General features: G+C 43.9%; 2 protein-coding genes across 7 annotated transcripts in view; one reads left to right on the top strand and one right to left on the bottom strand.

Moving 5' to 3' along the window:
* The window catches only part of SLAIN2 (SLAIN motif family member 2), a 33,035-nt gene extending 27,176 nt beyond the window's left edge, over positions 1–5,859 (bottom strand). For all 4 annotated transcript variants that reach the window (XM_081924503.1, XM_081924504.1, XM_081924505.1 and 1 more), the window contains exon 1: positions 5,236–5,859. In XM_081924503.1, the coding sequence (XP_081780629.1) occupies positions 5,236–5,708 (473 nt within the window). In that variant the 5' untranslated portion in view covers positions 5,709–5,859. The remainder of the gene's footprint in view (positions 1–5,235) is intronic.
* A 497-nt stretch (positions 5,860–6,356) lies between these two features.
* Positions 6,357–24,290, top strand: part of TEC (tec protein tyrosine kinase) — a 74,939-nt gene continuing 57,005 nt past the window's right edge. The window contains exons 1-2 of one of the 3 annotated variants that reach the window (XM_081924494.1): positions 6,357–6,587; positions 7,895–8,049. The gene's annotated coding sequence lies outside the window, so the exon portion shown is untranslated. Of the gene's footprint in view, positions 6,588–7,894; positions 8,050–22,164; positions 22,588–24,290 lie in introns of those variants that run through there. The other 2 variants (XM_081924495.1, XM_081924496.1) reach the window with 2 other exon arrangements.

The following is a 24,290-nucleotide window of genomic DNA, read 5'->3' as shown; positions in this document are numbered from 1 at the left end:
AACTTAAGTCACTAGGAAGTAAACCTGGATGAGCCCATGTTTATGTGGCATATTTAAGGGATTTCTCTACTGCTCCTTCAGCAGAAAGTTCCCAGAACAGTTCCCAAAAGACAACACCAACGAAAACACAGGCTAATGTGAGGATGAAATGGGGAGGCGGAGAACCATTTACATCACCTCGAGCTCATTGTGGTACAGCAAGGCCAATATTTCAGTTTTGCTTTTTATGATGACTAAAATCAAAACAAAGAAGTTAAGGACAGTATTTGCTATTGAATACAATTACTTGGGTGTTTCTACTAGTGTGATGATATCAAGGCTTAGATCATGCTTTGAGAGAAATCTGCATGACAGTGTTAGACTGAGTCACTATTGCATTCATGGGACAGAAGTTTTATCTAAGACCAACCTAGGTTAAAATCCCACATGGCAATTGGTTATGGACTTGGTGCTGCTAATGCATGTGGTTTTGTGCAGTGTCACAGATGATAGACCTCAACCAAATGCCATCCCATATTTTCCTATTTAACCTGACTTTACTGTTTACCCGGAAAAGGCAGTAAGTGAAATAAACCTCCTGAAACAATAAATCCGAATTAAATTGGAAAGCACGGGATGGCACTTTGATGAAGACACTATTCTGTGGCACTGCAAGAAACATGCATGTTCAATGAGTACACAGTCCATAGAAAACTGCTATGTGAAAGCACCCCCAGCTGCAACCACAAGGATTTGTGGTTCTGTATGAGAAAAGATTTTGGTCAAGAGTGTAGAAGTTGGCATAATGAAGACATTGACTTCAAGCAAATAACATCCTCTACAGTTCTTCCCCATAGGATGATAGTGCTAATGGATAGGAGATGAATGATGAAATCTCAGAAGCTGACTAGCAAGTAGACACATACTCACCTAATAAGTGCAATATGCTCAGTGATGTGTAGTAATGTATTTCATGATTCCTGCTTGCCTTGTGCTCCTCCCCCTCCTAGGAGAAGAGCAATCTCCACAAGGGAAGTCTGTTTCTCTTAGAGATATTACTTCCTATTCTTCAGCTTCTAGTCTAGAAGTGCTTGAAGACAGGCAGATATTTAAAATGCCTCTCTTTCCAAGGAGTTACATCTCTCTTTTTCACTCTCTCTTGTGGTTAAATATCAGTGTTAGGGCTTTTTCGGTTGTAGCATCCCACTTTCGGAATTCTCTTACCAGAGAGACTTAACTTTGGCCTATGTTACTTTTCAATGCCAGGTGAAAACATTTGTACTCTCCCAGGCCTTATTTATTTATTACATTTATATACAGTGCTACCTTTTCTTCCAAAGTGGGACCCCAAAACAGTTAACAAACAGTTTAATATGTAAGAATAAAACAAGTTACATAAATAACCTAAATAAAACAAGGAATGATGGAACAGAGCCACATCATAAAATGAGGAGCCAACACTTTTCAGTTAAGCTTGTCAAAGGCACATTGGAACAAGACAATCTTAGATGTCAAAATGTCAGAGAAATATCTGCCTTGCACTGGAGTGGCTCATTTCACAATGAGCATTCAAAACACATAGTGAGTTTGTTAGAAAATAAAGTTAGAACAAGCTCACCCACAAACTGCTTCACAATCACTAAATTAGTCTAGTGATTCATCTTTGCTGTTAACTGAGACAGCACAGTTGCTCTAATACCTCAACTATAAGCATGTCAGTCTAATTAAAAGGTTGTACCCATTTAAAATGAATGCAATATTTTAAGAGGACAGCAGAGTTGTATGCCTGAAAAGCTACTTACACACACACACACACACGTGTGTGATGTGGTTTAATTAGTTTGAAATGAGGTAAAGATACCAAAAAAAATGCAATTTGCATTCAGGCAGTCCACATGACTAAATTAATTAAAACTGATAAATGCTGCTTACCAAAATTGTGCTTTGGTCTAAGCAACACAGAAAGAAAGGTGGAACTAATTTCAGGTACAATATATACTTCCAAGGATACTTGTTGCCTATTATGACTGAGGAAGACTTCCTGGTGTTGAAAAATAAAGAAGGCTGCCTTATACCAAATCAGACCATCAGTCAATCTAGCCCAGTACTCTACACTGAATGGCAGCAGTTCATGAAGGTTTCAGGCTGGGGACACTCCCAGCTCTACCTGGAGAGGTCAGGAATCAAGGACCTTTCCTCCCACTGGACTACGGGCTCATCTTTGTGTTTTCACATTCGGAAACACACCACTGTCAGGCATGCTTATCAGAGTAATTGACACCTACAACTCTGCATAGCAATCATGGAAGCACCCGGCAGCAGCAGTACCAAACTGCTGAGATGAGAGATATCTGAATTACAGGCAATCTCCGATTTGTGCTGGGATTGCATTCTGGGTCAACACATGTGACTGTGGAGTATGCAGAAGCCCGCCCCGTCCCACCCACTTTTCCTGCCACTTCTGGGCTTGTGGCGATGCGCCTGTGCATTATTTGAACACGTGCAAAATGGTCGCTGCCTGTACTTCCTACTTTGTCACTATATTCACCATTATCTAGAAATTTTAAAGAAAATGAGAATAAGAACTTCAAGTGTATTGAAGATAATAAAATGGATATAAATAGCACCTGGTTAGTCTCTCTCTTAAGGAGCGCGGGTGGCACTGTGGGTTAAACCACAGAGCCTAGAACTTGCCGATCAGAAGGCTGGGAGTTTGAATCCCCGCGACAGGGTGAGCTCCCGTTGCTCGGTCCCTGCTCCTTTCAACCTAGCAGTTTGAAAGCACGTCAAAGTGCAAGTAGATAAATAGGTACCGCTCCAGCGGGAAGGTAAACGGCGTTTCCGTGCGCTGCTCTGGTTCGCAAGAAGTGGCTTAGTCATGCTGGCCACATGACCCGGAAGCTGTACGCTGGCTCCCTCGGCCAATAAAGCGAGATGAGTGCGACAACCACAGAGTCGGTCACAACTTGACCTAATGGTCAGGGGTCCCTTTATCTTTAGTCTCCCTCTTGATCAGGTAAGGTAGTCCAAGGGAAAAAGGGGCGGGGAAACAGCCATGTGATTCAAGAGAAAGACACAGCAGGAGCAGAAAGAGGTCTGGTTATTTCAGTGTCCCTCAAAAACAAGCAACCTCATCATCCTTCAGTGGCTGAGGAAAGGGGAGAAGGAGATTTACACTGTCTCCTGGCTGGATAAAGACATACAAGAACAATTCACATGCCATGCTAATTCAAACCATGACTTAGCACAAACATGTACGTTCTGAGAGAGAAGATCATGGTCACTTCACTTCTCCACAGGTCTTGCTGTTGCTGCTGCAAGCTAAGCCATGGTTTGGCAGTATTATGTCTGAACTTAGGCTCATGGTTTGTCTCACTCAGATAAAGTACTAGTGGGAAACCAAAGAACAAACTTTCACTGCATGTCATAGTTTTACTGGATCAAGATAAACAAGTCCGGATTTGGACCAAAATATAAGTCAAACCACAACTTTGCTTGCAGCAGTGTGGCAGTAGCAGGACAAGCAGAGGAGCAAAGAGCCCACGACCTTGTCTCCAGGAATCTACACATTTACTTGTTCATGCTAAGCCATGGTTAAGCTTAGTATTACATGCAATAGGAGGGGCTTGGAAAGAACCCAAGAATCAATGAACTAGTTGGATTTCCATTTTAAGCCACTCTTAGCTATGACTAAATTGACAAGTAATTAAAACAACACAATTTATGAATCATGTTTACATGTGTTTCAAGGCAATTTACAAACATAACATAAACCAACTGTTTTTGTAATATACTACACAATCCTGAAGGTTCTCCTTTATCATGCAGCCTAGCTCCTTTATCATGCAGCCTAGCTCCAAAAACTTTTCATAGAAGTGATGCCCCAGAAGCTGAAGCTTTGTTTTAAAAAATACTTCTCTGTTTAAGAAGAAGCAACTCCCTCTTGCACTGCATCACACACTGCATCACACATAAGGATCGGTTCTTATAAAAGAACTTTGTACACAACTGCAAAATGCATGTATATCCACACATTATGAGGGGGACGACCTGTACAAACTAGCTTAATATATACACAAGAAGTGAGCAAGAAAGGAGAGTTATCCCGTACATCTCCTTTAAAGGGAAAAGGCATGATTTCATGTGTACATAGATCTTTGATAATCACATAGTATTTTGTAGCCAGGTAGTTTGCTTTGGTAGCCTGCCCATGAGATTTCATTCATATACCTATCAGTTCTAAGCCACCATTTTGGGAATCACTAAAATATATACACATGTGTACACGTGTGTGTGTGTGTGTGTGTGTGTGTGTATAAAGGATTCAAAAAGTCTTAAAGAATATTGATCTGTCTTCTTGGTCTATCTTCCGTATCCTTTGCAGGCATATTCTGAGTTCGCTTCAAGAATTCTTTTCATTAAAATGAAATGTCGAGCATCTTCGCTCAAGAAGAATGAGAACGCCAATTCAGAAAGGACACAAATGCCTGTAACTTTTAAAGTGAGATAGCTTAGGGGCCCAAAGCACTAAACCTCACTACGATCCTGGAATATGTAACACATCCCTAGTTACCTAGAACACGTACCGGTAATTCCAGCATGCCCATGAATAAAGAATTTAATTACCTTTCCCTGGAACGTGTAGAAATAAGAGTGAGAATTTATGGACTTGTGAATTTGTGACTACAGAAGCAGAAGCTAAACGCTCAAGTGGGGATCTCATCATTTAGAAATCTGAAGATCCCCAGTGCACCGCCCAACAAAAAAATCTGAATGGGTGTCCTTTGCTGCTGTGGTTCTGGGTTGCTATAACAAAAGTACCCTGAAGCCGCCGCTTGCCGGAGAAAGGACAAAGGGATTCTCCACCCCTCGGGAGTATTGGGTAGATTTCCCTTCCCTTCTTTAGAAAGGAACCAAAACAAGGCTCTCCTCCAAGAGAAGGTTAAGGTCTGCAACTCCCAGATTTGTGCGGAGCCTCCCAGGTGCAAGAAACCACGCCAAGAGCCCCGTAGGGAAGCTGCTTCTCTCGGGCCCCTTGGGCTGCGCCAGCACCGGGAACCATGGCTCTCCTCCGGGAGATCCCGCAAGGCAAGGCCTTCGATCTTGGGGGTCGCCGATCTGAGAGGCAGCGTGCGATCCTAACCCTCCCAAGCGCAAAACAGGGAGCCTTCGCGGCCCAACTGCGTGCAAGCTGGAGGAGGCACCGCATTTGAACCGGAATAAGTCAACCCAGCCCCGCGTCCCACTCCTCCTCACCAGCCGGTCTCGTCTTCCCCGCAGCCGGCCAGCCGCTCCAGCTCGTCGGGCTTCAGCGGCTCCACTTCGTCCAGGAGGCTGGCGTTCTCCCCGGCTCCCCCCGACACCTCCGAGCCGCTTCCTCCGGCTCCTTCCTCGCTCGGCGGAGGCCGCCTGGGCCCGGCCTTGTTGGGGCCGAGGCAGCGGCTCTCGAGCCCCAGCAGCAGAGGGCTGCTCCTGGCAGCGGCGGCGGGCGACGGCGGTGAAGGCGACTGCGGGGCGCCGGTAGCCGCGGAGGCCAGAGGCGGCGTGCAGGCTCCCGACCCTCCGCCGCCGCCGTGGTTGTTGCCCAGCAGCCGTTTGGGGCTGCCTCCCGGAGCCCCGGCGGCGCTGCGAATGCGGAGCTGCTCGTTCTGCTTCTCCAGCTTCTTCACCAGCTCCTGCAGCTTCCGCACTTCGGCGTCGGCGTTCACGTTGGAGTTAATGTCCTCCATGGCGCCCCGCGGCTCCACCCAACCCCCGCGACCCTCTCGCCTCACAAGGCAGCGCGGCTCCTGCTGCCGCCGCCGCCGCCTTCTCGTCCCTCCCTCTGTCAGGCGAAGCTTCCCCCCCCTTCCTTCTTTCCCCTCACGCTGAGGCGGCCGGCTGTCTCCTGAGCTGGCCTAAGCAAGGCGGGCCCCCTCTACATGGCCGGGCGGGGAAGCGCAGCCTCGCCTCTCTCGGCTCCTGCTCGGCAGGCTGGGCTGGGCCGAGTCAGCTGCGCCGGTGGCGGCCCACAGCGGAGGGAGGCGTACACGCATATCCGGCCGCGGCCTCCCTGAAGACAGCGGCCGTCGCCATGTCCGCCCTTCCCTCTCCGTTCTCTCCGTGTGTTGGCAGGGGGGGGGGAGGAGCTTTTCCTTCCACAGCCCCGAGCTTCGGGCCGGCGGGCGGCCTGGCTGGGCTTGAGGCGCGAAGACCGGGCCGAGCCGTGAGGGGCTGAGCCGTGAGGGCGGCGCGCAGGGCGGCGCTTGGACAATAGTGGCGGGCGATGATTTCATACTCGTACAAAGTCCTCGAGTCACTGCTGATGCCGCTTCAGGAGCCGTTAATGGCAGCCGTAGCCTTCCCCCTACCGGCTGGGAAAGCGCCCCCGGACTTTAAATGTCATGAAGGTGCCTTCCCGCGCCTACCCACATTTATTTAGAAATAACTCCTAGGCGCTCTCGGCACCTGGTCCTATTTTTGGCGATAAGGTGGTCTCAGAGCATGTGCCGAGTTTCTTCCCCTTTACCACAAGGCCAGCCCAGCCCATCCCAGCTCTAGTCAGGGGCGGATTTTGGTAATATGGCACACACAGAGGGGACAAAATGGGGCGCCCTCCCCAACTTGGAGTAGGTACCAGTATAAATATTGGGGTGGTGTTTTTTTTTATAAAAAATGTTTGTTTGCACCCTCTTGGCTTGGCACCCTGTGCAGGGGAACCGCTTGCACCATCCATAACCCGACACTGCTCTATAAAATGCGGAATTACAGGTTTAGAGCTCGTAGGGTGTAGTAGTACTACTACTACCAATAATAATATAATAATAATTTTATTATTTATACCCTACCTATCAGGCTGGGTTTCCCCAGCCACTGGGTGGCTTCCAGCAAAATATTAAAATACAATAATTCATCGAATATTAAAAGCTTCCCTAAACAGGGCTGCCTTCCAATGTCTTCTAAAAGTCCGATAGTTGTTTTATTTCCTTGACATCTGATGGGAGGGCATTCCACAGGGTGCACGTGTATGGGCTTTTCCTTGTTTTTTTACTTCTCTTTTTACAGACTAACCCCTGAGGAAGCCCCACCAATTAAAGCTGCATTCAGTCCTACAAGCACATTAGAAGCAAGCCCTCTTGACAATACTGTACAGGGTTTTGTTCTTTTTGAGCACTAATAAAGGATGGAACTCTTAATATGAAGATAATCCAGCCTTCTGTTTTCAACAGTACTGCTTTCTCCTAATACAGTCAAACCTCACTTCTGGAACAGCCCCATTTTCAAATGTTTTCCCCCAACGCCAAAAACCCAGAAGTAACTGCTCCAGTTTTTGAATGATGTTCAGAAGCCTAACATGCTACGCAGCTTCTGTTTTGAGTTTCCACTTTCAGTTTTTGGTTGTCGAATGTTTCGGAAATTGAATGGTCTTCTGGAACAGATTATGTTCGACAACTGAGGTTTGACTATAGTGAAATTGTGTGATTGATGATGCATTTCTGTACTTGTCTACTCAGGAGTGAGCACCCTCAAGCGCAATGGGTCCTTTCCCATAGGTAAACGGATACAGGATAGCAGCATCAATGCCTTATCAATTCAGATGCAAAACAGGATTATCCCAAACCAAGGTAGTGATTTCTGTATCATTAGGGATCTCCTGGGCAAACAAGTATTCAAGTAAATTAAAAGAAATAAGCCAAAAAGGACTGTGAGCTTCCTGAATTTATTATACACTGTTGACAGTTGAACCTGGAGGTATAAAACTTTATTGAGTAACTCAGACCATTGTTTGGAGATACAGTATAATTACCAGTATCACACCAAATGCCAAATAATGGAATTCTGTGGTTGCTGCTAACTTTTGTTGGAGTAAGGCAAACAGCCCTCTACCAAATCACAGTCATGCTAAAATTCTGAATTTCTCCATTATTTTCCATAGGGAAGTTTCACAAAGTAAGTAAGGCAGAAAGACTCCAATCAACTTAAGTTTATGGACGAGAGCAGTTGAAACTTGAGATGTTAAGACTAAGAGTGTCAGTTGAAGTTGGGAGTAAGGAAGAAGAATTGGTCTGCTGAAACCCCTTACAAGCTCTAGTAAGTATTTCTGGAGGGGAATGCAGGAGGAATGATTTCCCTGAGTTAAAAAAACCTCTTCCTACACTATAGATTAGAATAATGGTTCAGTAGGGAGAATAAAGAAACTGGAGCTATTTCCTACTCTTCTATACAGCAATAAAGTTTGGGGTTTGCATCCAGCTCTAAATTTGATCTATCTAACTCTATATAGCACATTGGGAAGGGTGGGGAGAAATGGGTGTCCTTTCTTCCTCTCTCTCCCCTTCTGAAACCCGCTCCCCAGGGTCCAGAACAGTGCTGTAAGGTTCCTATTCTGGCTGGCTGGAGTCTAGAAAAAGAATGTTCCTCTTCTGCAAATGTTCTAGATCAGGCTGATACAGGGCATACCGTAAATTGATGGGTTTGTATTTGGGAAATCCTACTTTGTTTAGGACTGGATGTCCAAGGCAGATATGGATCTCTCTCCATACTCTTTAACATGACATACAGTCTATTGCATTGAGCTCTTGTGTGAATAAATGTGAAAAAGATTATAAATGCTGTGAATGATCATTGGCGGTAATTGTATTCAATGATATACGTACAGTCTACTTTTCTGTGATGTATGTCCTCCTAGAAGGAAGGGAATGGATGAAATGTTACAGAGAAAGAGTTCCTCAGTTGTATACACCCCTGGCAAAGTATAGTCTGGAGACTGCACAAGATACAAATAATTAGTGAATGACAGACATGTTAAGTTAGAACTATCCATCTTCATCCAGCTAAATTGAATTACTTTCCTTGGATCATGTTTCCATATTTCAAAATAGCCAAGAAGAACAGGACAATGTGCACACTAGCTGTATCATTTGGTTGACTTGGATCATGTTTCCATATTTCAAAATAGCCAAGAAGAACAGGACAATGTGCACGCTAGCTGTATCATTTGGTTGACTGTGCACATTATCCATCTGACTTAAATAGAAAGAAATTGATTTTTCTAACTTTGGTCATGTTCCTAACCCCCGTATAATTTCCAAAATTGTCAATATAATGTGGCTATAATTGGCCACAATTTATTGTTATATCATTTTAATCTCCCTTCAGACAGATTGCAATGGGGTGTGTATAACTAGCTTTATAAATAAGCAAAAATAACTGCCACATATTAGCATAGATTTTGGCTACAATAGTATAGCTGCAGAGTAATTTTTTAAAATAGGAACTTAACAGTAGTTTAAAAGCCCCAGTTGATTGATCTGCTGATTTGACACAGCTATCACACCTTATTGGATCACCTCAGAATTCATGTGTGTGAGTTGGACCACTTGTTTGAAATTACTCCCATATCACAACATATATCCTGCATGAAAAAGTTGGCTATCGGGATGAAAGCTAGGCTACAAATTCTCTTAATCTTTCCCTAATGACACAATGCTACCATTTTTACATGAGTGCACTTTCAAACAAACTGCACCCACATATATCTTGAGGTCATACAGCCATGTAAGAGGACTATATCAAAAGTTTGTTTAGCTTCCCAAATAGGAAACTGTTGCCTCCCAACTCTCCAGACACAAGTTATCAACATGTCTAAACATGCTCTTTTATGCATTCAAGTGTTTAGCTAAACCCTTAAATAAAGTCTTTTATGAGTTACAGAATTTGGTACATACCGGTAAGTACCTTCAGTGGTGAATTAACTGATAAATTGACATTCAGACCTTTAAAAATTAGCGCTATTTCAATATACTTTTTTAATAAATTGTTTTGTATTACATACACTGCACACAAGGAAGCGGGGGGGGGGGGGGAGGATAAATAGTCCCCTCTGGAATTTCAATAAGTATCCTTTCAAAAAACACAACTCTGTTTTTAAGAAGGAAATGCTTCGGTGCTCACTGGATGTGGTGCTTGTTCTATTCCCATGTTTTTAAAAGTTATGTAAACTTTGCAGGGTTGTTCAGCTTAAATGTTTAACCACGAGTGTACAAACCTTTTGTAAATATGCAGTATAATTCAGGTTCTTAACCGTTTCTGTTCTTTCTGACTCTTTTTTCTCATGCGCTGGTGATGGAGCATGACTGATACGCTGATCTCAGTCTAAATATGTATGTTCTTGTTCAGAAGCTCTTAGTTCCTGGTAGCTGGACATTCCTTAATCAATAGTTGTAATCTATTCTACAGAGCTGACTCAGGCTGTTGAAGCATTTCAAATCATCTTTTGCTGTCCAAAGCTCAGTTGGCTGCTTGGATTACCAATGAGCTTGGAGCTATGAAGAAGGAAGGGATGCTGGAAGCACAAGTGTCAGAAACCTTGATACAAATACAGTCATACATATGTAAGAGTTCATTATTGAGCTTATTCTGTGTTGGTGAGTAGCAGCAACTTCTTTCTTCTTTGGCGATCACTCGTAGCTGAAATTGTCTTCCATGAATACGGTTTTAACAATGAGTCCGTAGATGACTGTGGAAGCCTATTCTGGATCCACACATCCTTCCACAGTGGGGACACAGTAGTAGCAACACTGTGTTGGTCATAGTATATCTATTGTGTCCTTGCAGTGTTGCCCAGTGGGCCACTTCCAAATGTTTCAGGAGTTTTAGAGCTTTGTCCACAAGGGGAGATACACGAGGGGGGCATACAAATAGGTCTGCTAAGCATTTGAAGGATAAAAATCACCTCTATCTGCCTTATCTTGGACACCACATTTTACATTTGAATCCAGGGAGGATCCACAGCCCACACTAGTCATTCCTCATTTAGATTGCTGCAGCATGTTCTACATAGGGTTGCCCTTGATGTGTACATATTAGGAAAGTGTAACTTGTGCAAAATGCTGCAGCCAGATTGTTGTTTGGTGTGCAATTTACAGACAATATAACACTGAGCTTATTCAACTGTATTAGCTTCAAATGTGTTTCTGGGCTAGGCTCAACTCACGAGTGTTGCTCATTTGTTGTTTAGTCGTTTAGTCGTGTCCGACCCTTTGTGACCCCATGGACCAGAGCATGCCAGGCACACCTGTCTTCCACTGCCTCCCACAGTTTGGTCAAACTCATGCTGGTAGCTTTGAGAACACTGTCCAACCATCTCGTCCTCTGTTGTCCCCTTCTCCTTGTGCCCTCCGTCTTTCCCAACATCAAGGTCTTTTCCAGGGAGTCTTCTCTTCTCATGAGGTGGCCAAATTATTGGAGCCTCAGCTTCACGATCTCTCCTTCTAGTGAGCACTCAGGGCTGATTTCCTTAAGGATGGATAGGTTTGATCTTCTTGCAGTCCATGGGACTCTCAAGCGTCTCCTCCAGCACCATGATTCAAAAGCATCAATTCTTCGGCGATATGTTGCTCATATATATATATATATATATATATATATATATATATATATCACTAAAAGGCTTGGGGCCAGGATATCTGAAAGACCGCCGCTTCCTATGTTAACCTGCCTATATTATCTATGTCTGAGGTTCTAAGAGGCCAGACTGATAAGAATGCAGGACAGGGTCTTTTGTGTTGCAGTTCTTTGACTGTGGATAGTGCTACCACAGTCCATTCTGCTTTACTTTCAGGTAGACGGTAAAAAGCCCCTTCACTGGTGAAGGAAGTGCCTGCCATTTCAAACCCCCCCTCCCCACTTGAACAAAACAAGAGCAATTAGATTGACACTCACTGCATGAAGCTGATGGGGAAGGTTATCCAGGCATTTGGACTGAAGTGTTGTCAAAACAACTGATTAGCTTTTGCATCGTTGTTCAGTGGAAGTGCTGAACAGGTGCCTGTAAATAGTAATACGTAGTTAGGATGGAGGACCAATGAACAGAGGCTCAATCCCAGCAAGATTAAGGTACGTTGAAAGGTGATTGGTCAGACCAGGGAAGTGGTGTTCAACATGTTCTGGATCAGATTTGCAGTCTGGAGGTTCTCCTTGGTCCTGCTTAATTTTTAGAAGTTGAATTTCTTCGTTCAGTAAAGATTGACACACCAGCGTGGCCTTTCCTCCATAGAGATAACCCAACAACAGTTATACATGTCCTGATAACCTCCTGGTTATATTGCTGCAATGTTTTGTACATGGAACTGGTTTTGAAAACTCTTCAAATATTTCAGCTAGTTTAAAATACAGCTGCAAGGTTTTTGAACAGGATCAGCAGGTGTGAACATTGATATACTGTAGTTGTCTTAAATATAATTGATTATCAACTGTCCATGGCTTCATTTCCTTGCACAATTCAAAGCCTGTATGGGTTGTTAACCAGGATGCTTGAAGGAAAACCTTTTTCTACATAGGCCTGCTGGGCACTGCGATCATAATCTGATGCTCTCCTGCAATGTCTCCTAGCACCAGGTATAATATGGGTGTTGACTGGTGATAGGGTCTTCTTAATTGTGCTGCTTTGTTTATGTATTATATTTATTGTTTGTACTGTCTAAGGCACCCTGATAATATTTACATTGAAGGAAGTATGGAATTTTGAGAGAGAGAAAATGTTAAGTTGGGATGTGGTGATGAATCTCAATACGGCTAAATTTTCAGGACATGGTGATTAATTAGACCTAATCTGCATCTTACCTGATGGTCTTTAAACGGCTAACAATAAAAGTGCTTTATAGACCTGTATTTTGAATAGAAAGGATTGATTTGTATTTCTTTCCAAAATTAATTGTTCAGCAGCATCATGGGTAATTATTGTGGCTTTCTCTATTTTTTTTAAAAAATACATTGAAGACAACAAAATTTAAAAAGAAATGAAGAGAATTTTAAAATATGTTCTTACGATAGCAGTATTAACCTGGTTGTATAGTCGAATTACAAGTGATCAGAATTGTTGGCACTAAATCCACAGCTGAGCTGTTAAAAAAGATTTATAGCTTCGTTTATATAATTTCATTTGCTGATGTACTAAGCACTAGAACCCCACCCATATGAGGCAACTTTACGATCTAAGATTCCACCCTTCCCAGGCCTCCATAGCTGTGAGAATATTTTGCTCCACCTTTGTGGATGTTGGCAACTTCATTAATAAAAGACCAGTTTTACTGCATTTTTCTGTAATTAAAATACTGTATATCTAAATAAACGCACGTGCATCTACCTGGAAATGAACTCATTTCAGGATCACACTGTAAAAAAGGCATTTATCCATAAATTCCTGCATTAACAAAAAATTATCCACATTGAAAATTGTGTGAATACTTTCTATGTAATAATAAATGGCTAAAAATAGTTCAAATTCAATATATTATATCTCTGGTGTGCTTCTTAAGAATTGTGGTTAATTCTGTTAGCCTTTCATTAGGCTCCTCTTTCAACTCAAGGTTGTGCATTCTTTTCACAGGGCCATCTCTAGTACAGGGAAACACACAGTGTTTCAGATCCCATATGATTATCAGGAGCATTCATTTTTGTGGCCACTTCACTGGTTCTATATACTAGATGACTATTAATAAAACAGTTATATGGGCTGAATGTAAGAGTTGTATTCAAAGTTGTTCATAGAGTGGTAGACCCATTGAAATTAATACAAGTGACTAGTAATTTAAGTGGGTCAACCCTAAGTATGACTAACATCAGATGCAATCCTAAATGTGCATGCCCAAGGCCCTTTGCTTGAATTTATGTTTAACTTATTTAAGATATTTTTCTTCTACCCTTCAATAGAAACAACAGCACAGGTTATTGCCCTGGGTGGATTACTTTGCTATATTTATTACACCGTTTGCCAACTAAATACAACAAATTCCATTACTATGTATGGGCTGATGGGTTTTTAAAAACAAATAAATTAATGTTGAATATATGCAAGGCAGGACCCTTGAACCTTGTTGCAAATTTGGCCATGAAAATATCTTCCCTTGCTGTAAACGACAATGTTACCACCTACCTTACAGCACTGTAGCCCCCAGGATCCAGCCATTTCCACTCAGATTCCAAAAGTACATCCTTGCACATGATGTAGTAATCTGCCCACTTTACAGCAGTGTGCCATGTCTTTCCTCCTCCTCCCCCTTCTTACCGTCTTGCAGCAGCCAGGTGATCCAGCTACAGCATTACAGTCTAGGCTTTGAGGGAAGATTGAGACATTTCTGTGCAGATACATTGTTAATACATCATAAGGTATCATTTGGACACGGGTGGTGCTGTGGTCTAAACCATTGAGCCTCTTGGGCTTGCCAATTTGAAGGTCGACAGTTCAAATCCCCACAACAGGGTGAGCTTCCGTTGCTCTGTCCCAGCTCCTGCCAACCTAGCAGTTCGAAAGCACACCTGTGATGGCCTGGGACTCCGATTCAGAGGCTGAACCGGAGGAATCCCAGCCTGCACAGGAGTCCCCGCCTCCAGGGCCGGCTGAACTGGGGCAGGGCCTTGATTCTGAAGCGCCTGCACCTGTGCCGGATCCTCAGGAGCAGGCACCAGGTGAACCCACTCTGGCTCCAGAGGTGGTTGAGGACTCAGTGCCTACAGGTGAGTCTCCCCCTGGGCCCAGTAACCCTTCGGCCTCTCCTGAACTGCAGAGGCTCAGGGCAGAGAGGCGAAGGGAACTGGTTTCTCCCAGGAGGAGTGCTCGCCTTAAGGCCAGGAGAGGCGGGTCTCCTGGGGGTCGGGACCGCCCCTGGCCTCAGAGAAGATAAAGGCCAGTCAGCCCGGTCCCAGGTTGCGGGAGCAACGTCGTTGTTGAGTACCTGTTCCTGCCCGGACCCAGACCTGACCCTCCAGTGTTCCTGTCCCCGCCCGGCTTCCTGCTTTGGACCTCGCCCCGCTCCTTGTGAACTGTTTCCAGGCTAGTGACCCAGGACCGGACTTTGACTACGCCAACGGTAACCTTCCCCCTGGGACCAGCACAACACCAGTACAAGTAGATAAATAGGTATCACTGTGGCGGGAAGGTAAACAGCGTTTCCATGTGCTCTGGTTTCCATCATGATGTTCCGTTGCGCCAGAAGTGGTTTAGTCATGCTGGCCACATGACCCAGAAAGCTGCCTGCTTGCTTGGCCTGAAGCGAGATGAGCGCTGCAACCCCATAGTCACCTTTGACTGGGCTTAACCATCCAGGGGTCCTTTACCTTTTTACCTAATACGTCATAAGCACACATGGATCCTAATTTATAAAGGTGTTGCATTTTTAATATATAACTTCATAGAAGGTACAGTGGTATCTCGGGTTAAGAACTTAATTCGTTCTGGAGGTCCGTTCTTAACCTGAAACTGTTCTTAACCTGAAGTACCACTTTAGCTAATGGGGCCTCCTGCTGCCGCCGCGCTGATGGCGCACAATTTCTGTTCTCATCCTGAAGCAAAGTTCTTAACCCAAGGAACTATTTCTGGGTAATCTGAAGCGTCTATAACCTGAAAAGTCTGTAACCCAAGGTACCACTGTATACAGTACTAAACAACCTATATTGTTGTGCAGCTTTTCCTTACAACCTAGAAATACCTGAGGATGCTAAATTATACATTTGCATTTGTACTCATATTTTTGTGTAGAAAATGTGACAACCATAGTAATCAAGCACCATCTAGTGGCAAGTGTTCATAATGTAATTTACTTGGAATTAGTAATAAGGTGTACAGTAAATCCTTATGTTACTCGAACACAAGCCATTTTCTAGTTTGATTACAAAAATTGTATAGTTTGGTAATATTAATTTAGCTGTAGCAGCATATGAAATGATCTTCAGGGGCTTAATTGCTAGACTAGGACCTGCTCCCATTCTCTTGCTGTCACATACCACCATTACAGCAGAGCCATTTATTTTTCAGATTAAAAGGGTGAGTTGGAATGAATGTATTATAGACTTTGAAAATATTGTTGCTATAGAAGACATCAAAATTGTTACACACTTTTGTTCTAAGCTTTAAAAATAAACACAATACTCTGTGTGAGAGTGTGTCTATGTTAGGAAGCGGGGAGCCCTGGATTTTGGAGTTTTAAATATCAATCTCAGTAACCTATATATGTGTGTATATAGTATAAGTTACCTATAGTTATACCATCAATTTTAAAGGTGCAATCGGTCTGTAAAGAGGGGCTATAAAGACCACGGACCTGTTTTTGAACTCCAAATGTCCATTTAAAATAATTAAAATGTGACAATATCCCTGTGAATATACAGCAATCCCAAGAAGTCCCTTGGTTTTCTACTTTCTTTACCCCATTGACATGATATATAGCAGAATTATCATTGCTTTGCCTTGTAAACAGATGACAACCCTAAACCTTAAATGAAATGTTATCAATGCAGGCAAGCAGGTGTCTCTTCAACATAAACTAGATGTTTTCTTTATCTCTAAACAGTGGCGTAGCATGGGTTGTCAGCACCCGGGGCAAGGCAAGTAATTTGTGCCCCCTAACCCGTGGATTTGCGCCCCCTAACCCCCAGATGTTGCGCCCGGTGCGGCCGGGCCCCCCTGCACCCCCACGCTATGCCACTGTCTCTAAATGATAGAAGAATTAATGGTTTCTTTCTTAAGAGAGTACACTTTTGGGCTTCCTCTTTCCTCTTACCTCACTGGCCCCATTAGTGTCTTGCTTCATGACAAATGAAGATCAAGATAGATCATGATTTTTAAATAATTACCCAAGGAGAATGAGAGGGATATTCACAACCATCTGGCATTGAACATTTGACCAGACAAAACTTACATTACAAGACCTTTTGAGACATCTGGGGATAAAAAGTAGAAATTCAATTATTGGAGACATAATTATATACAGATCACTTTTTCCTCAATTATAGTATTTCATGTCAGATAAGATGAATGGTAATGTTAAGCAGGTCTGTTTGACATTACAGATGGCGAAAAGTTTTTCTAAGGAGGTTTCCCCTATTTATCATGCAAGTGTTTTCATTTTGTTCTCTGAAAAGCTAATGAGAGCTAAAGTTAATGTGAGCTTTATATGAGGCAAAAGATCATGAACAGGTTTAGTTGTCAATTGGTGATGTATTATATGTTTCTGATGCTTTCCTGCAACCTTCTAAAATCTAGACCAATGTCTGAAAGTGGAATTTTATATCATGTATTACGGGATGAAATCTATGTATTTATAGAAAAATGTCATATATAAACAGGATCCAGCATAATTTTAATTATAATTTTGTAACACAGTCCTAAACAGGAACCTCTTTGCTTGCAGAGACAAAGGATCTATGATGTGCATGCAATGTTTTTGAGTTTGTCAACTGCTTCCTTTAACCCTTTATGTTACCTGTAGCTCTTAAATGTGACACAATCGTTTTATAGCTTTGGGGGGGTCAGTCTGGATGACACTCAAGGGTTCCTTCCAGATATATGATCCTGTAGAGGGGATGGTAAGCTCTATAAGAGGACACCAGCCAAACCAGTTTCCTTTGTTAAGGCAATAGAATAACCTTAGCCAGCCAGTTAAGTATTTCCATTAACATTAGAAAGAGGCTGTCCTGTTGCCATAGAGTCAAATGGGAGTAACCCCTGCTCAACTAGTAGGAAACTACCTCAACTTGAAAGGTAGAAGAATACTAGCCAGTGTTGTGTGTGAGGTTGGGCTGCAGCTGGAAGCTGGAGACAAGAGGTGTGTCTGCTCTGTGCTGTACCCAAAGCTGAGTTTGGGCTTCCCTGGAAACTTAAGGGGGAAGCAAGATCAGCTGGAGTGTGATTGCTGTGAACCCCTATATCCTATGCTCAGGTTGTATATATGTGTAAAGCAAGACATATATCCTAAAGGTAGCACAGTCTCCACTGAACTTCATTCCAAGGAAACCAAACATGGGGTAAACACAGGAACCCCTGGAGTCTCTCACTGGTCTGAGATCGGGATGCACAAATCAATATACAGTGGTACCTTGGTTGTCAAACTTAATCCGTTCAGGGAGTCCGTTTGACTTCCAGAACCATTCGAAAACCACGGCACAACTTCCAATTGGCTGCAGGAGCTTCCTGCACTCAATTGGAAGCTGCGTCAGATGTTCAGCTTCCTCAAAATATTAGGAAACCGGAACAGTCACTTCCGGGTTTGCGGCATTCGGGAGCTGATTTGTTCTGGAGCTAAGTCATTCAACAACCAAGGTACCACTGTAAATGTCTATCGAGCCTGTTGTCCTGGCAAGTACTACACTTCTGTCACTAGAGGTCAGATTATACATAGTTATGCATACTTGAAAGTACACAGGGGAAAAAAATCCTCAATATAAAACCATTTGTGTGTGTTAACTAACTCTGAAAATATCACAAAGTTTCCTAAATTTATTCATGAATTTAAGCTCCCAGGATGGAGAGAAGTATTTGACAAGGATATAGTGGCATAGTAGCATCACTTTCAGTTTTCCTTTGGCAGTCGTGTGACATACTGTTGAACCATGTCTAGATTATTGTTACATTCCCCCAATCTTTGAGTGGTGAGGGATTTCAGAGGGTGACAGCGGGTTTGGTTGCTGTAGAATGAAGGCCGCTGGAGATGGTTGTGTCCTTCCGATGGCTGAGTTCAAATAATGTGGGCTGGTTTCTGCTAAAAGGTTGGGGGGTTTTTTGAGCTTATGAAATTATTATAGACACCTTGCTGAACATGTACTTTCACCCTAATAGATGTGATATGCACTTAGTCATTCCTGTGATTCCATCCAGATTTGGGTACTATAAAGTGCTTTATGTGGACATGCCTTTAAAAGAGTGTTAGGAAAGTTCATCTGGTTCTAGGCTGAGAATCTGAAGAAGGAAGAAATGATTGTATCTCACCAATACTTAAGTAATGTCATTGGCTTCCACTTTGTTTCCAGGCTCAAGTTAAAATGTTGGTTCTGAGCTATAAACAATCCTCAATTTCCCACCACTGATAGTAAAGGAGTTGCAGCCTGGGCCACTATTCTTGCTTCTCCAGACCCCCATCTCATGCTTGGCCCTTGTTCTAAGGCAGGTGTAGGGAACCTCTAGCCCTCCCGTCATCCCTGGCCCATTGGCCATACTGGCTGGAGCTGACAGTTGTACTTCAACATCTGGAGGAACAAAGCTGAAGTTAGTAGCACCTTTTAGGCTTTGGATGAACTCATTTTTAGTAGGCTAGATATTTAATGGCTATTTAACTTGATTAGTCAGTCTATTTAATTGTGATACTCCTTTTAGTCTTAATGATTTTAACTACTGTTATGTTTCTTTGGTTCTTATTTGATGGTTTTATTAAGTCATATAATCATTTTAACTATATTAAAAGCAGCCTTGATTGGCTTTGTTGAATAGCAAGGTATAAATATTTTAAATGAAATCACTGATAATGAAAGTGTTGAAGAGCGTCTGGGAAGAAGAAAATGTTAGGTTAATTTTTTAATATAGTTTGGAGAGGAGAATATCAAATTATTATTAATAATAATAAATATTCAATTGTTCAAGTAGCCAGACAAGTACCATAAGTATGGGTTCTTAGTATAAGAAATAAAGCTGCTCTGTTCCAGAAGGTAAATGGATGAGACGCCCACCCATAGTTAGAACAAAAGTCAGAACCTCTGTGTGTATGTGTGTGCGCACGTGCGTGAGAGAGAGAGAGAGAGCGCGCACTGTGCTAGAAGCAGGCTGCAGGGAGAAGCCTAAGAAGGAAAGACATGCTTGAATCCAAGGCTGTAGCTATGGGAGAAGCAAGACCTTCTGGGCTGTTAATGCTGTGAGCCCCTCCACAGACTCAGGTTGTATATATGTGTAAAAAAGCCATATATCATAAGACTACCACTGTCTTGGTGGTCCCTCATTCTGAGCGCTTGGCAGCTTGCACCTCTTTAATGAAATCCAAGCCTTCATACACAGTTCCCCATCTAGAATTATAGCACAGAAAGGATCACAGAATGCAGCACAGACTGAATCTTTTGTGAAATTATAAAGAATGTGGCTAAATACTGACCTCAACACACCTAAATTTACTTCTTGGCTCTGAAATGATGGAATACAGCTGATGTGGGAAAGAGAATATAACATTCTGTTTACTAGGATTTATGAACATGTTCTGTTGTTGTACAGCATGATGGGAACAAAAGCATTGTATTCCTGTGATTGTACACATCTTAAAATGCTATGCCAAAATGATCAAGAAAGCCAAACCCTTGGTGGAAGAATCAAAGGCAGAGCTTGCTTTTATTTTTAGTGAAGAATGTTGCCATATTTTCCTTACAAGATTTCCCAGCAGAAACAATGTGGGTTGGCTGGCAGGAATTAGGTGTTTCCTCTGGGTTAGGTTCCTACTATTGTTAAGGAGTGAACTGTTAATGGAGTGATCCATTTCTTGTCATGCTACAGATATCTGCTACCAAACACATGCCTGTGTTTAAAAACACAAGGACAGGACTGTTCATTACAGACTTCTTCATTTCTCATAACATTGTAGCATAAAGACGCAAGAGCCATCCATACATTTCTCAATAAAGTTCTTGTTAGCTTATTAAAGCTTTTATAGGGTGCCAAGTATAGAAATATTTTCCCATTTAAAAGCTCTCTCTCTCCTTCCCTGCGAGTTTTGTGTGCATGTGTGCATGTCCTAGCAGCAGGGTTAAATTATACTCATAATTTCGACATACATAAAAGTGAATACCAAAATTCCAATGCCTTTCAATTTATTGCTCAAAACACTGAAAGGCAGGAGCATATTTACTTGATAGAATGCAACAAAAAAACCTACAGACCGCATCTCTATGGCTCTGCATATGTTGCTAGACTACAGCTCCCATCATTCCTGAGCAGCGGTTATGCTGGGAAGCATAGAAATTAGGCATTAAAGCCTTGTTTTGAGCAAGTCCAGCTATGAAGTAAGCTGGCTCTGCTTTCTTAAGAAACAGGCAACAACTTGGGAAGTAAGTTTTAAAATGTATAATTTTTGTACTTACCGTATATTCATGCATTGGTTCACAACCATGGCAGCAGCAAATCTATGCAGACAAAATACTTATATTTACTGTCTAACCAGCTTCAGGCTGGTGATGGGTTTCTCTGAAGCATGGGAAAACCAGCCCCTCAGCTGAATATGACTCACCAGCTGCAGTCCCTGGTTTGGTGGGTTCAGTTCAAGGGTGTCAAGGAGACTCAGTGGGTTCCTTGTTTTGGTGTTGGGGTCCAGCCCAGTGCTTTTACAATCTGCATTCTTGGACCTCCTAAGTTGGCCATTTGCCCACTTTGTCAGGCTACCCAGGAAAGGGTTCCCAAAGGTGTATGAGCTTCCACCCTGCCCTCTCCCAGGGCCTATTTTGACACCTCAATGGTCCATGTTTATTGTGCCCACTTTTCAATTATAGTGAGCAATCTATCCAGTTTAGGGTGAGAAATGCCAAATCCTCCTTATCCTCAAAGGAACATGCCGCCACAACCACAAAAGCACAAAAGTCTGCTCTGATGTGAGCAAAATTACATCATAGCTTAAGTGGTACCGACTACCACATTTGGGGGCTCTTGAATCACAATCCTAGGATCAAGGATGAACTACAGTGGTACCTCGGGTTACATACGCTTCAGGTTACATACGCTTCAGATTACAGACTCCGCTAACCCAGAAATAGTGCTTCAGGTTAAGAACTTTGCTTCAGGATAAGAACAGAAATTGTGCTCTGGCGGTGCTGCAGCAGCAGGAGGCCCCATTAGCTAAAGTGGTGCTTCAGGTTAAGAACAGTTTCAGGTTAAGTACGGATTTCCGGAACGAATTAAGTACTTAACCCGAAGTACCACTGTATAAATAGGTGGCCGTTGTTTGAGGAGGTGAAAATCTAATGGAAAGGGTTATGAGTTTGGACTGTTCCAGAGAGTGGGCCAACTGATGGTTCGGATAGGCCAGCTTGTGTGAGTTGCATCCTCTTCCTCTTCCATCCTTTCAGGCCCAAGACCACACAATTTGAAGCAGCTTTACTCCACATCTTACTCTACACCCACACCAGAGGTGCCAACTTGAAAAACATGGGATGGGGGGGGGTAGGCAATCCCTGCCCCACATAATCGATCACACACACACACACACACAAAATTTAAATGGCAATGCCCATCAACTTTGGGGGGGGGGTTCTAGTCCCCTCAAATATTTTATTGGGGGAGCACGAAAGGACCTCGGGCCCCTAGGGGTCGGCTCCTATGACCCGCACCATCCGCACGCGCGAAACGCTCTTTGCGCGGAGCACCTCCAGGAGGCGCCATGACTGCGCCGGCGGGAAACCCAAGCGCTCGCTTTCGGCAACCTGCAAGCGCGGCGAGCGAAGACCTCGTAGCCGCCGCCGCCGCCGCTTCCTTTTTCCTACGCTTCAAGAAACCTCCTCCTCCTCCTTCCTCCTCCTCCTCCAGCTGCTCGGACGGCGTGCGCAAGGGAGAGGGCGAGGGGAAGGGAGGAAAGCGGCTGCCCACTTCGGTGAGCTGAGGGGGGCGGACACGGCGGAGCTCCCTCGCCCACGCCCGCCTTCCACCTCTCTCAGGAGCCGCACTTTCGGCTCCCCGTCGCGGGCGCCGGCCGGAGCCATCTTCGGGTAAGAGCAGCTCGACGGCGGGGCTCGGCTCCTCCCCTTTCGCAACTGCTTCTTAGCGCTGCAAGTCGGCGAGGAGACCGGTCGGCTTCGGGTTGCCGCCTCGGACCGGCGTCGGGCAGCGGCTCTGTAAGTCGGAAGTCTTCACCTGTTACCTCAGGTCCTCCTTTTTTAAAGTGTGTGTTTGTGTGTTAAATAAGTACCAGCAGAACAGTGTTTCCTAAATTTGGGTCTCCAGATTTTTTTGGGGGGGGAGAGAAGGGAACACGACTACAATTCCCATGATCCCTAACCCTTGGTCATACTAGCTAGGGATGATGGGAGTTGTAGTCCAAAAAAAACAACAACAACCCAGCGGGAGACCCGAGTTCGGGGAAACCCTGGACTAGAGGGAAGTTCTGCTGATCAGAGGAAGGAAAACTCTAAGGAGATCAGTCATATCACCTATTTTCATCCTCGCTATCTGTGTCGCTCAAGATCCTCCCTCTTCGCCTGAGAGAGATTGAATTCACAAGTTACGTGCCTGACTCGGCTTGCGAAACGAGAGCGGGATAGTGAAGTAACTGCGGGCGCAACCTTGGGGATAGTAGGACGTTCTGCTCCTCCGTTCGCGTTTATTATCCCCGTGGCTCCGATGCAGAAATTCGGTGGCATTTAATATCCGGCCTGGGGTTCATTCGAGGGCTGGGCTGTGTGGAAGGGCAGCAGGGCGCAGGAGTGGTGAGGATGTTTGAGAAAGGGCTGGGGAGACCAAGGTTCAGTTCCCTAGCTGGCTAGGAAGCTCAATGGGTCACTCGCAAGCTCTTGGCCCAAACCTGTCTCACAGGATTGTTGTGAAGATAAAAGGGGGTGGGGAGACAATGTCAGGAATGGGACCTCCAAATGTTCGCTGGACTCCCGAAGTACCACCATTCCCAGCCAGTATGGTGAATGATCAGGGGTGATGTGAGTTAGCATTGTCCTTTCAGCCCCAGGTTGCAAATTCTTTCCTGGCATTTTTGGAGTTTTAAGCAAGGCAAGTGGGCTAGTGCGTTGTTTTTTTCTGGGAGTACTCAAGGGTTTGCAGTACCAGTACCTTTCCACCCCCCTTGTTAAAAGAGTGGCACTTAACTATAACAACTTCATGGTGAGTACCAATACCTTTTTAAAAAAGAAAGCACTGCAAGTGGCTCTTTACAAACCTGATGCAACGACATTTTGGGACTTTGTGTGTGTGTGTTTAGGTCTTCTATACCTTCCTGACATGGCTGCCCCGGCTTTCCACCTCGACTAGGGAAGCTATACAAGTGGTACCTTGGGTTAAGTACTTAATTCGTTCCGGAGGTCCGTTCTTAACCTGAAACTGTTCTTAACCTGAAGCACCAGTTTAGCTCATGGGGCCTCCCGCTGCCACCGCGCTGCCGCTGTTCTCATCCTGAAGCAAAGTTCTTAACCTGAGGTACTATTTCTGGGTTAGCGGAGTCTGTAACCTGAAGTGTATGTAACCCGAGGTACCACTGTACTTTGCTGCCACAATATTCTGGGAGGGGCTTTCATATGAGAGCTCAAGACGGACATTATACATGGTATGGAGAAAGCAGTGTTAGAAACTGAGATATGAAAACTAGGAGCTAAATGGCACCTTAAACCTATGTTATGAGCGTCGCAACAGAATGTCTAGGCACGCTTTTTAAATAACCAGACTACAAAGCTGAAAATGAATGAACTGCAGCTAAAATCTTATATTCATTTTTCACATGGTTTAGTCCTCATCTGCAAAAACAAAGCCATACTTCCCCTGCCCGCCCCCTAATATTCTTATGAGGGTCCCTTCTTAGGCACAGTACTGCTCC

The sequence above is a fragment of the Podarcis melisellensis genome (genome assembly GCF_964234715.1).
Source record: "Podarcis melisellensis genome assembly, chromosome: 9".
Lineage (NCBI taxonomy): Eukaryota > Metazoa > Chordata > Lepidosauria > Squamata > Lacertidae > Podarcis > Podarcis melisellensis.
This window is presented reverse-complemented; position numbering and strand designations above follow the sequence as displayed.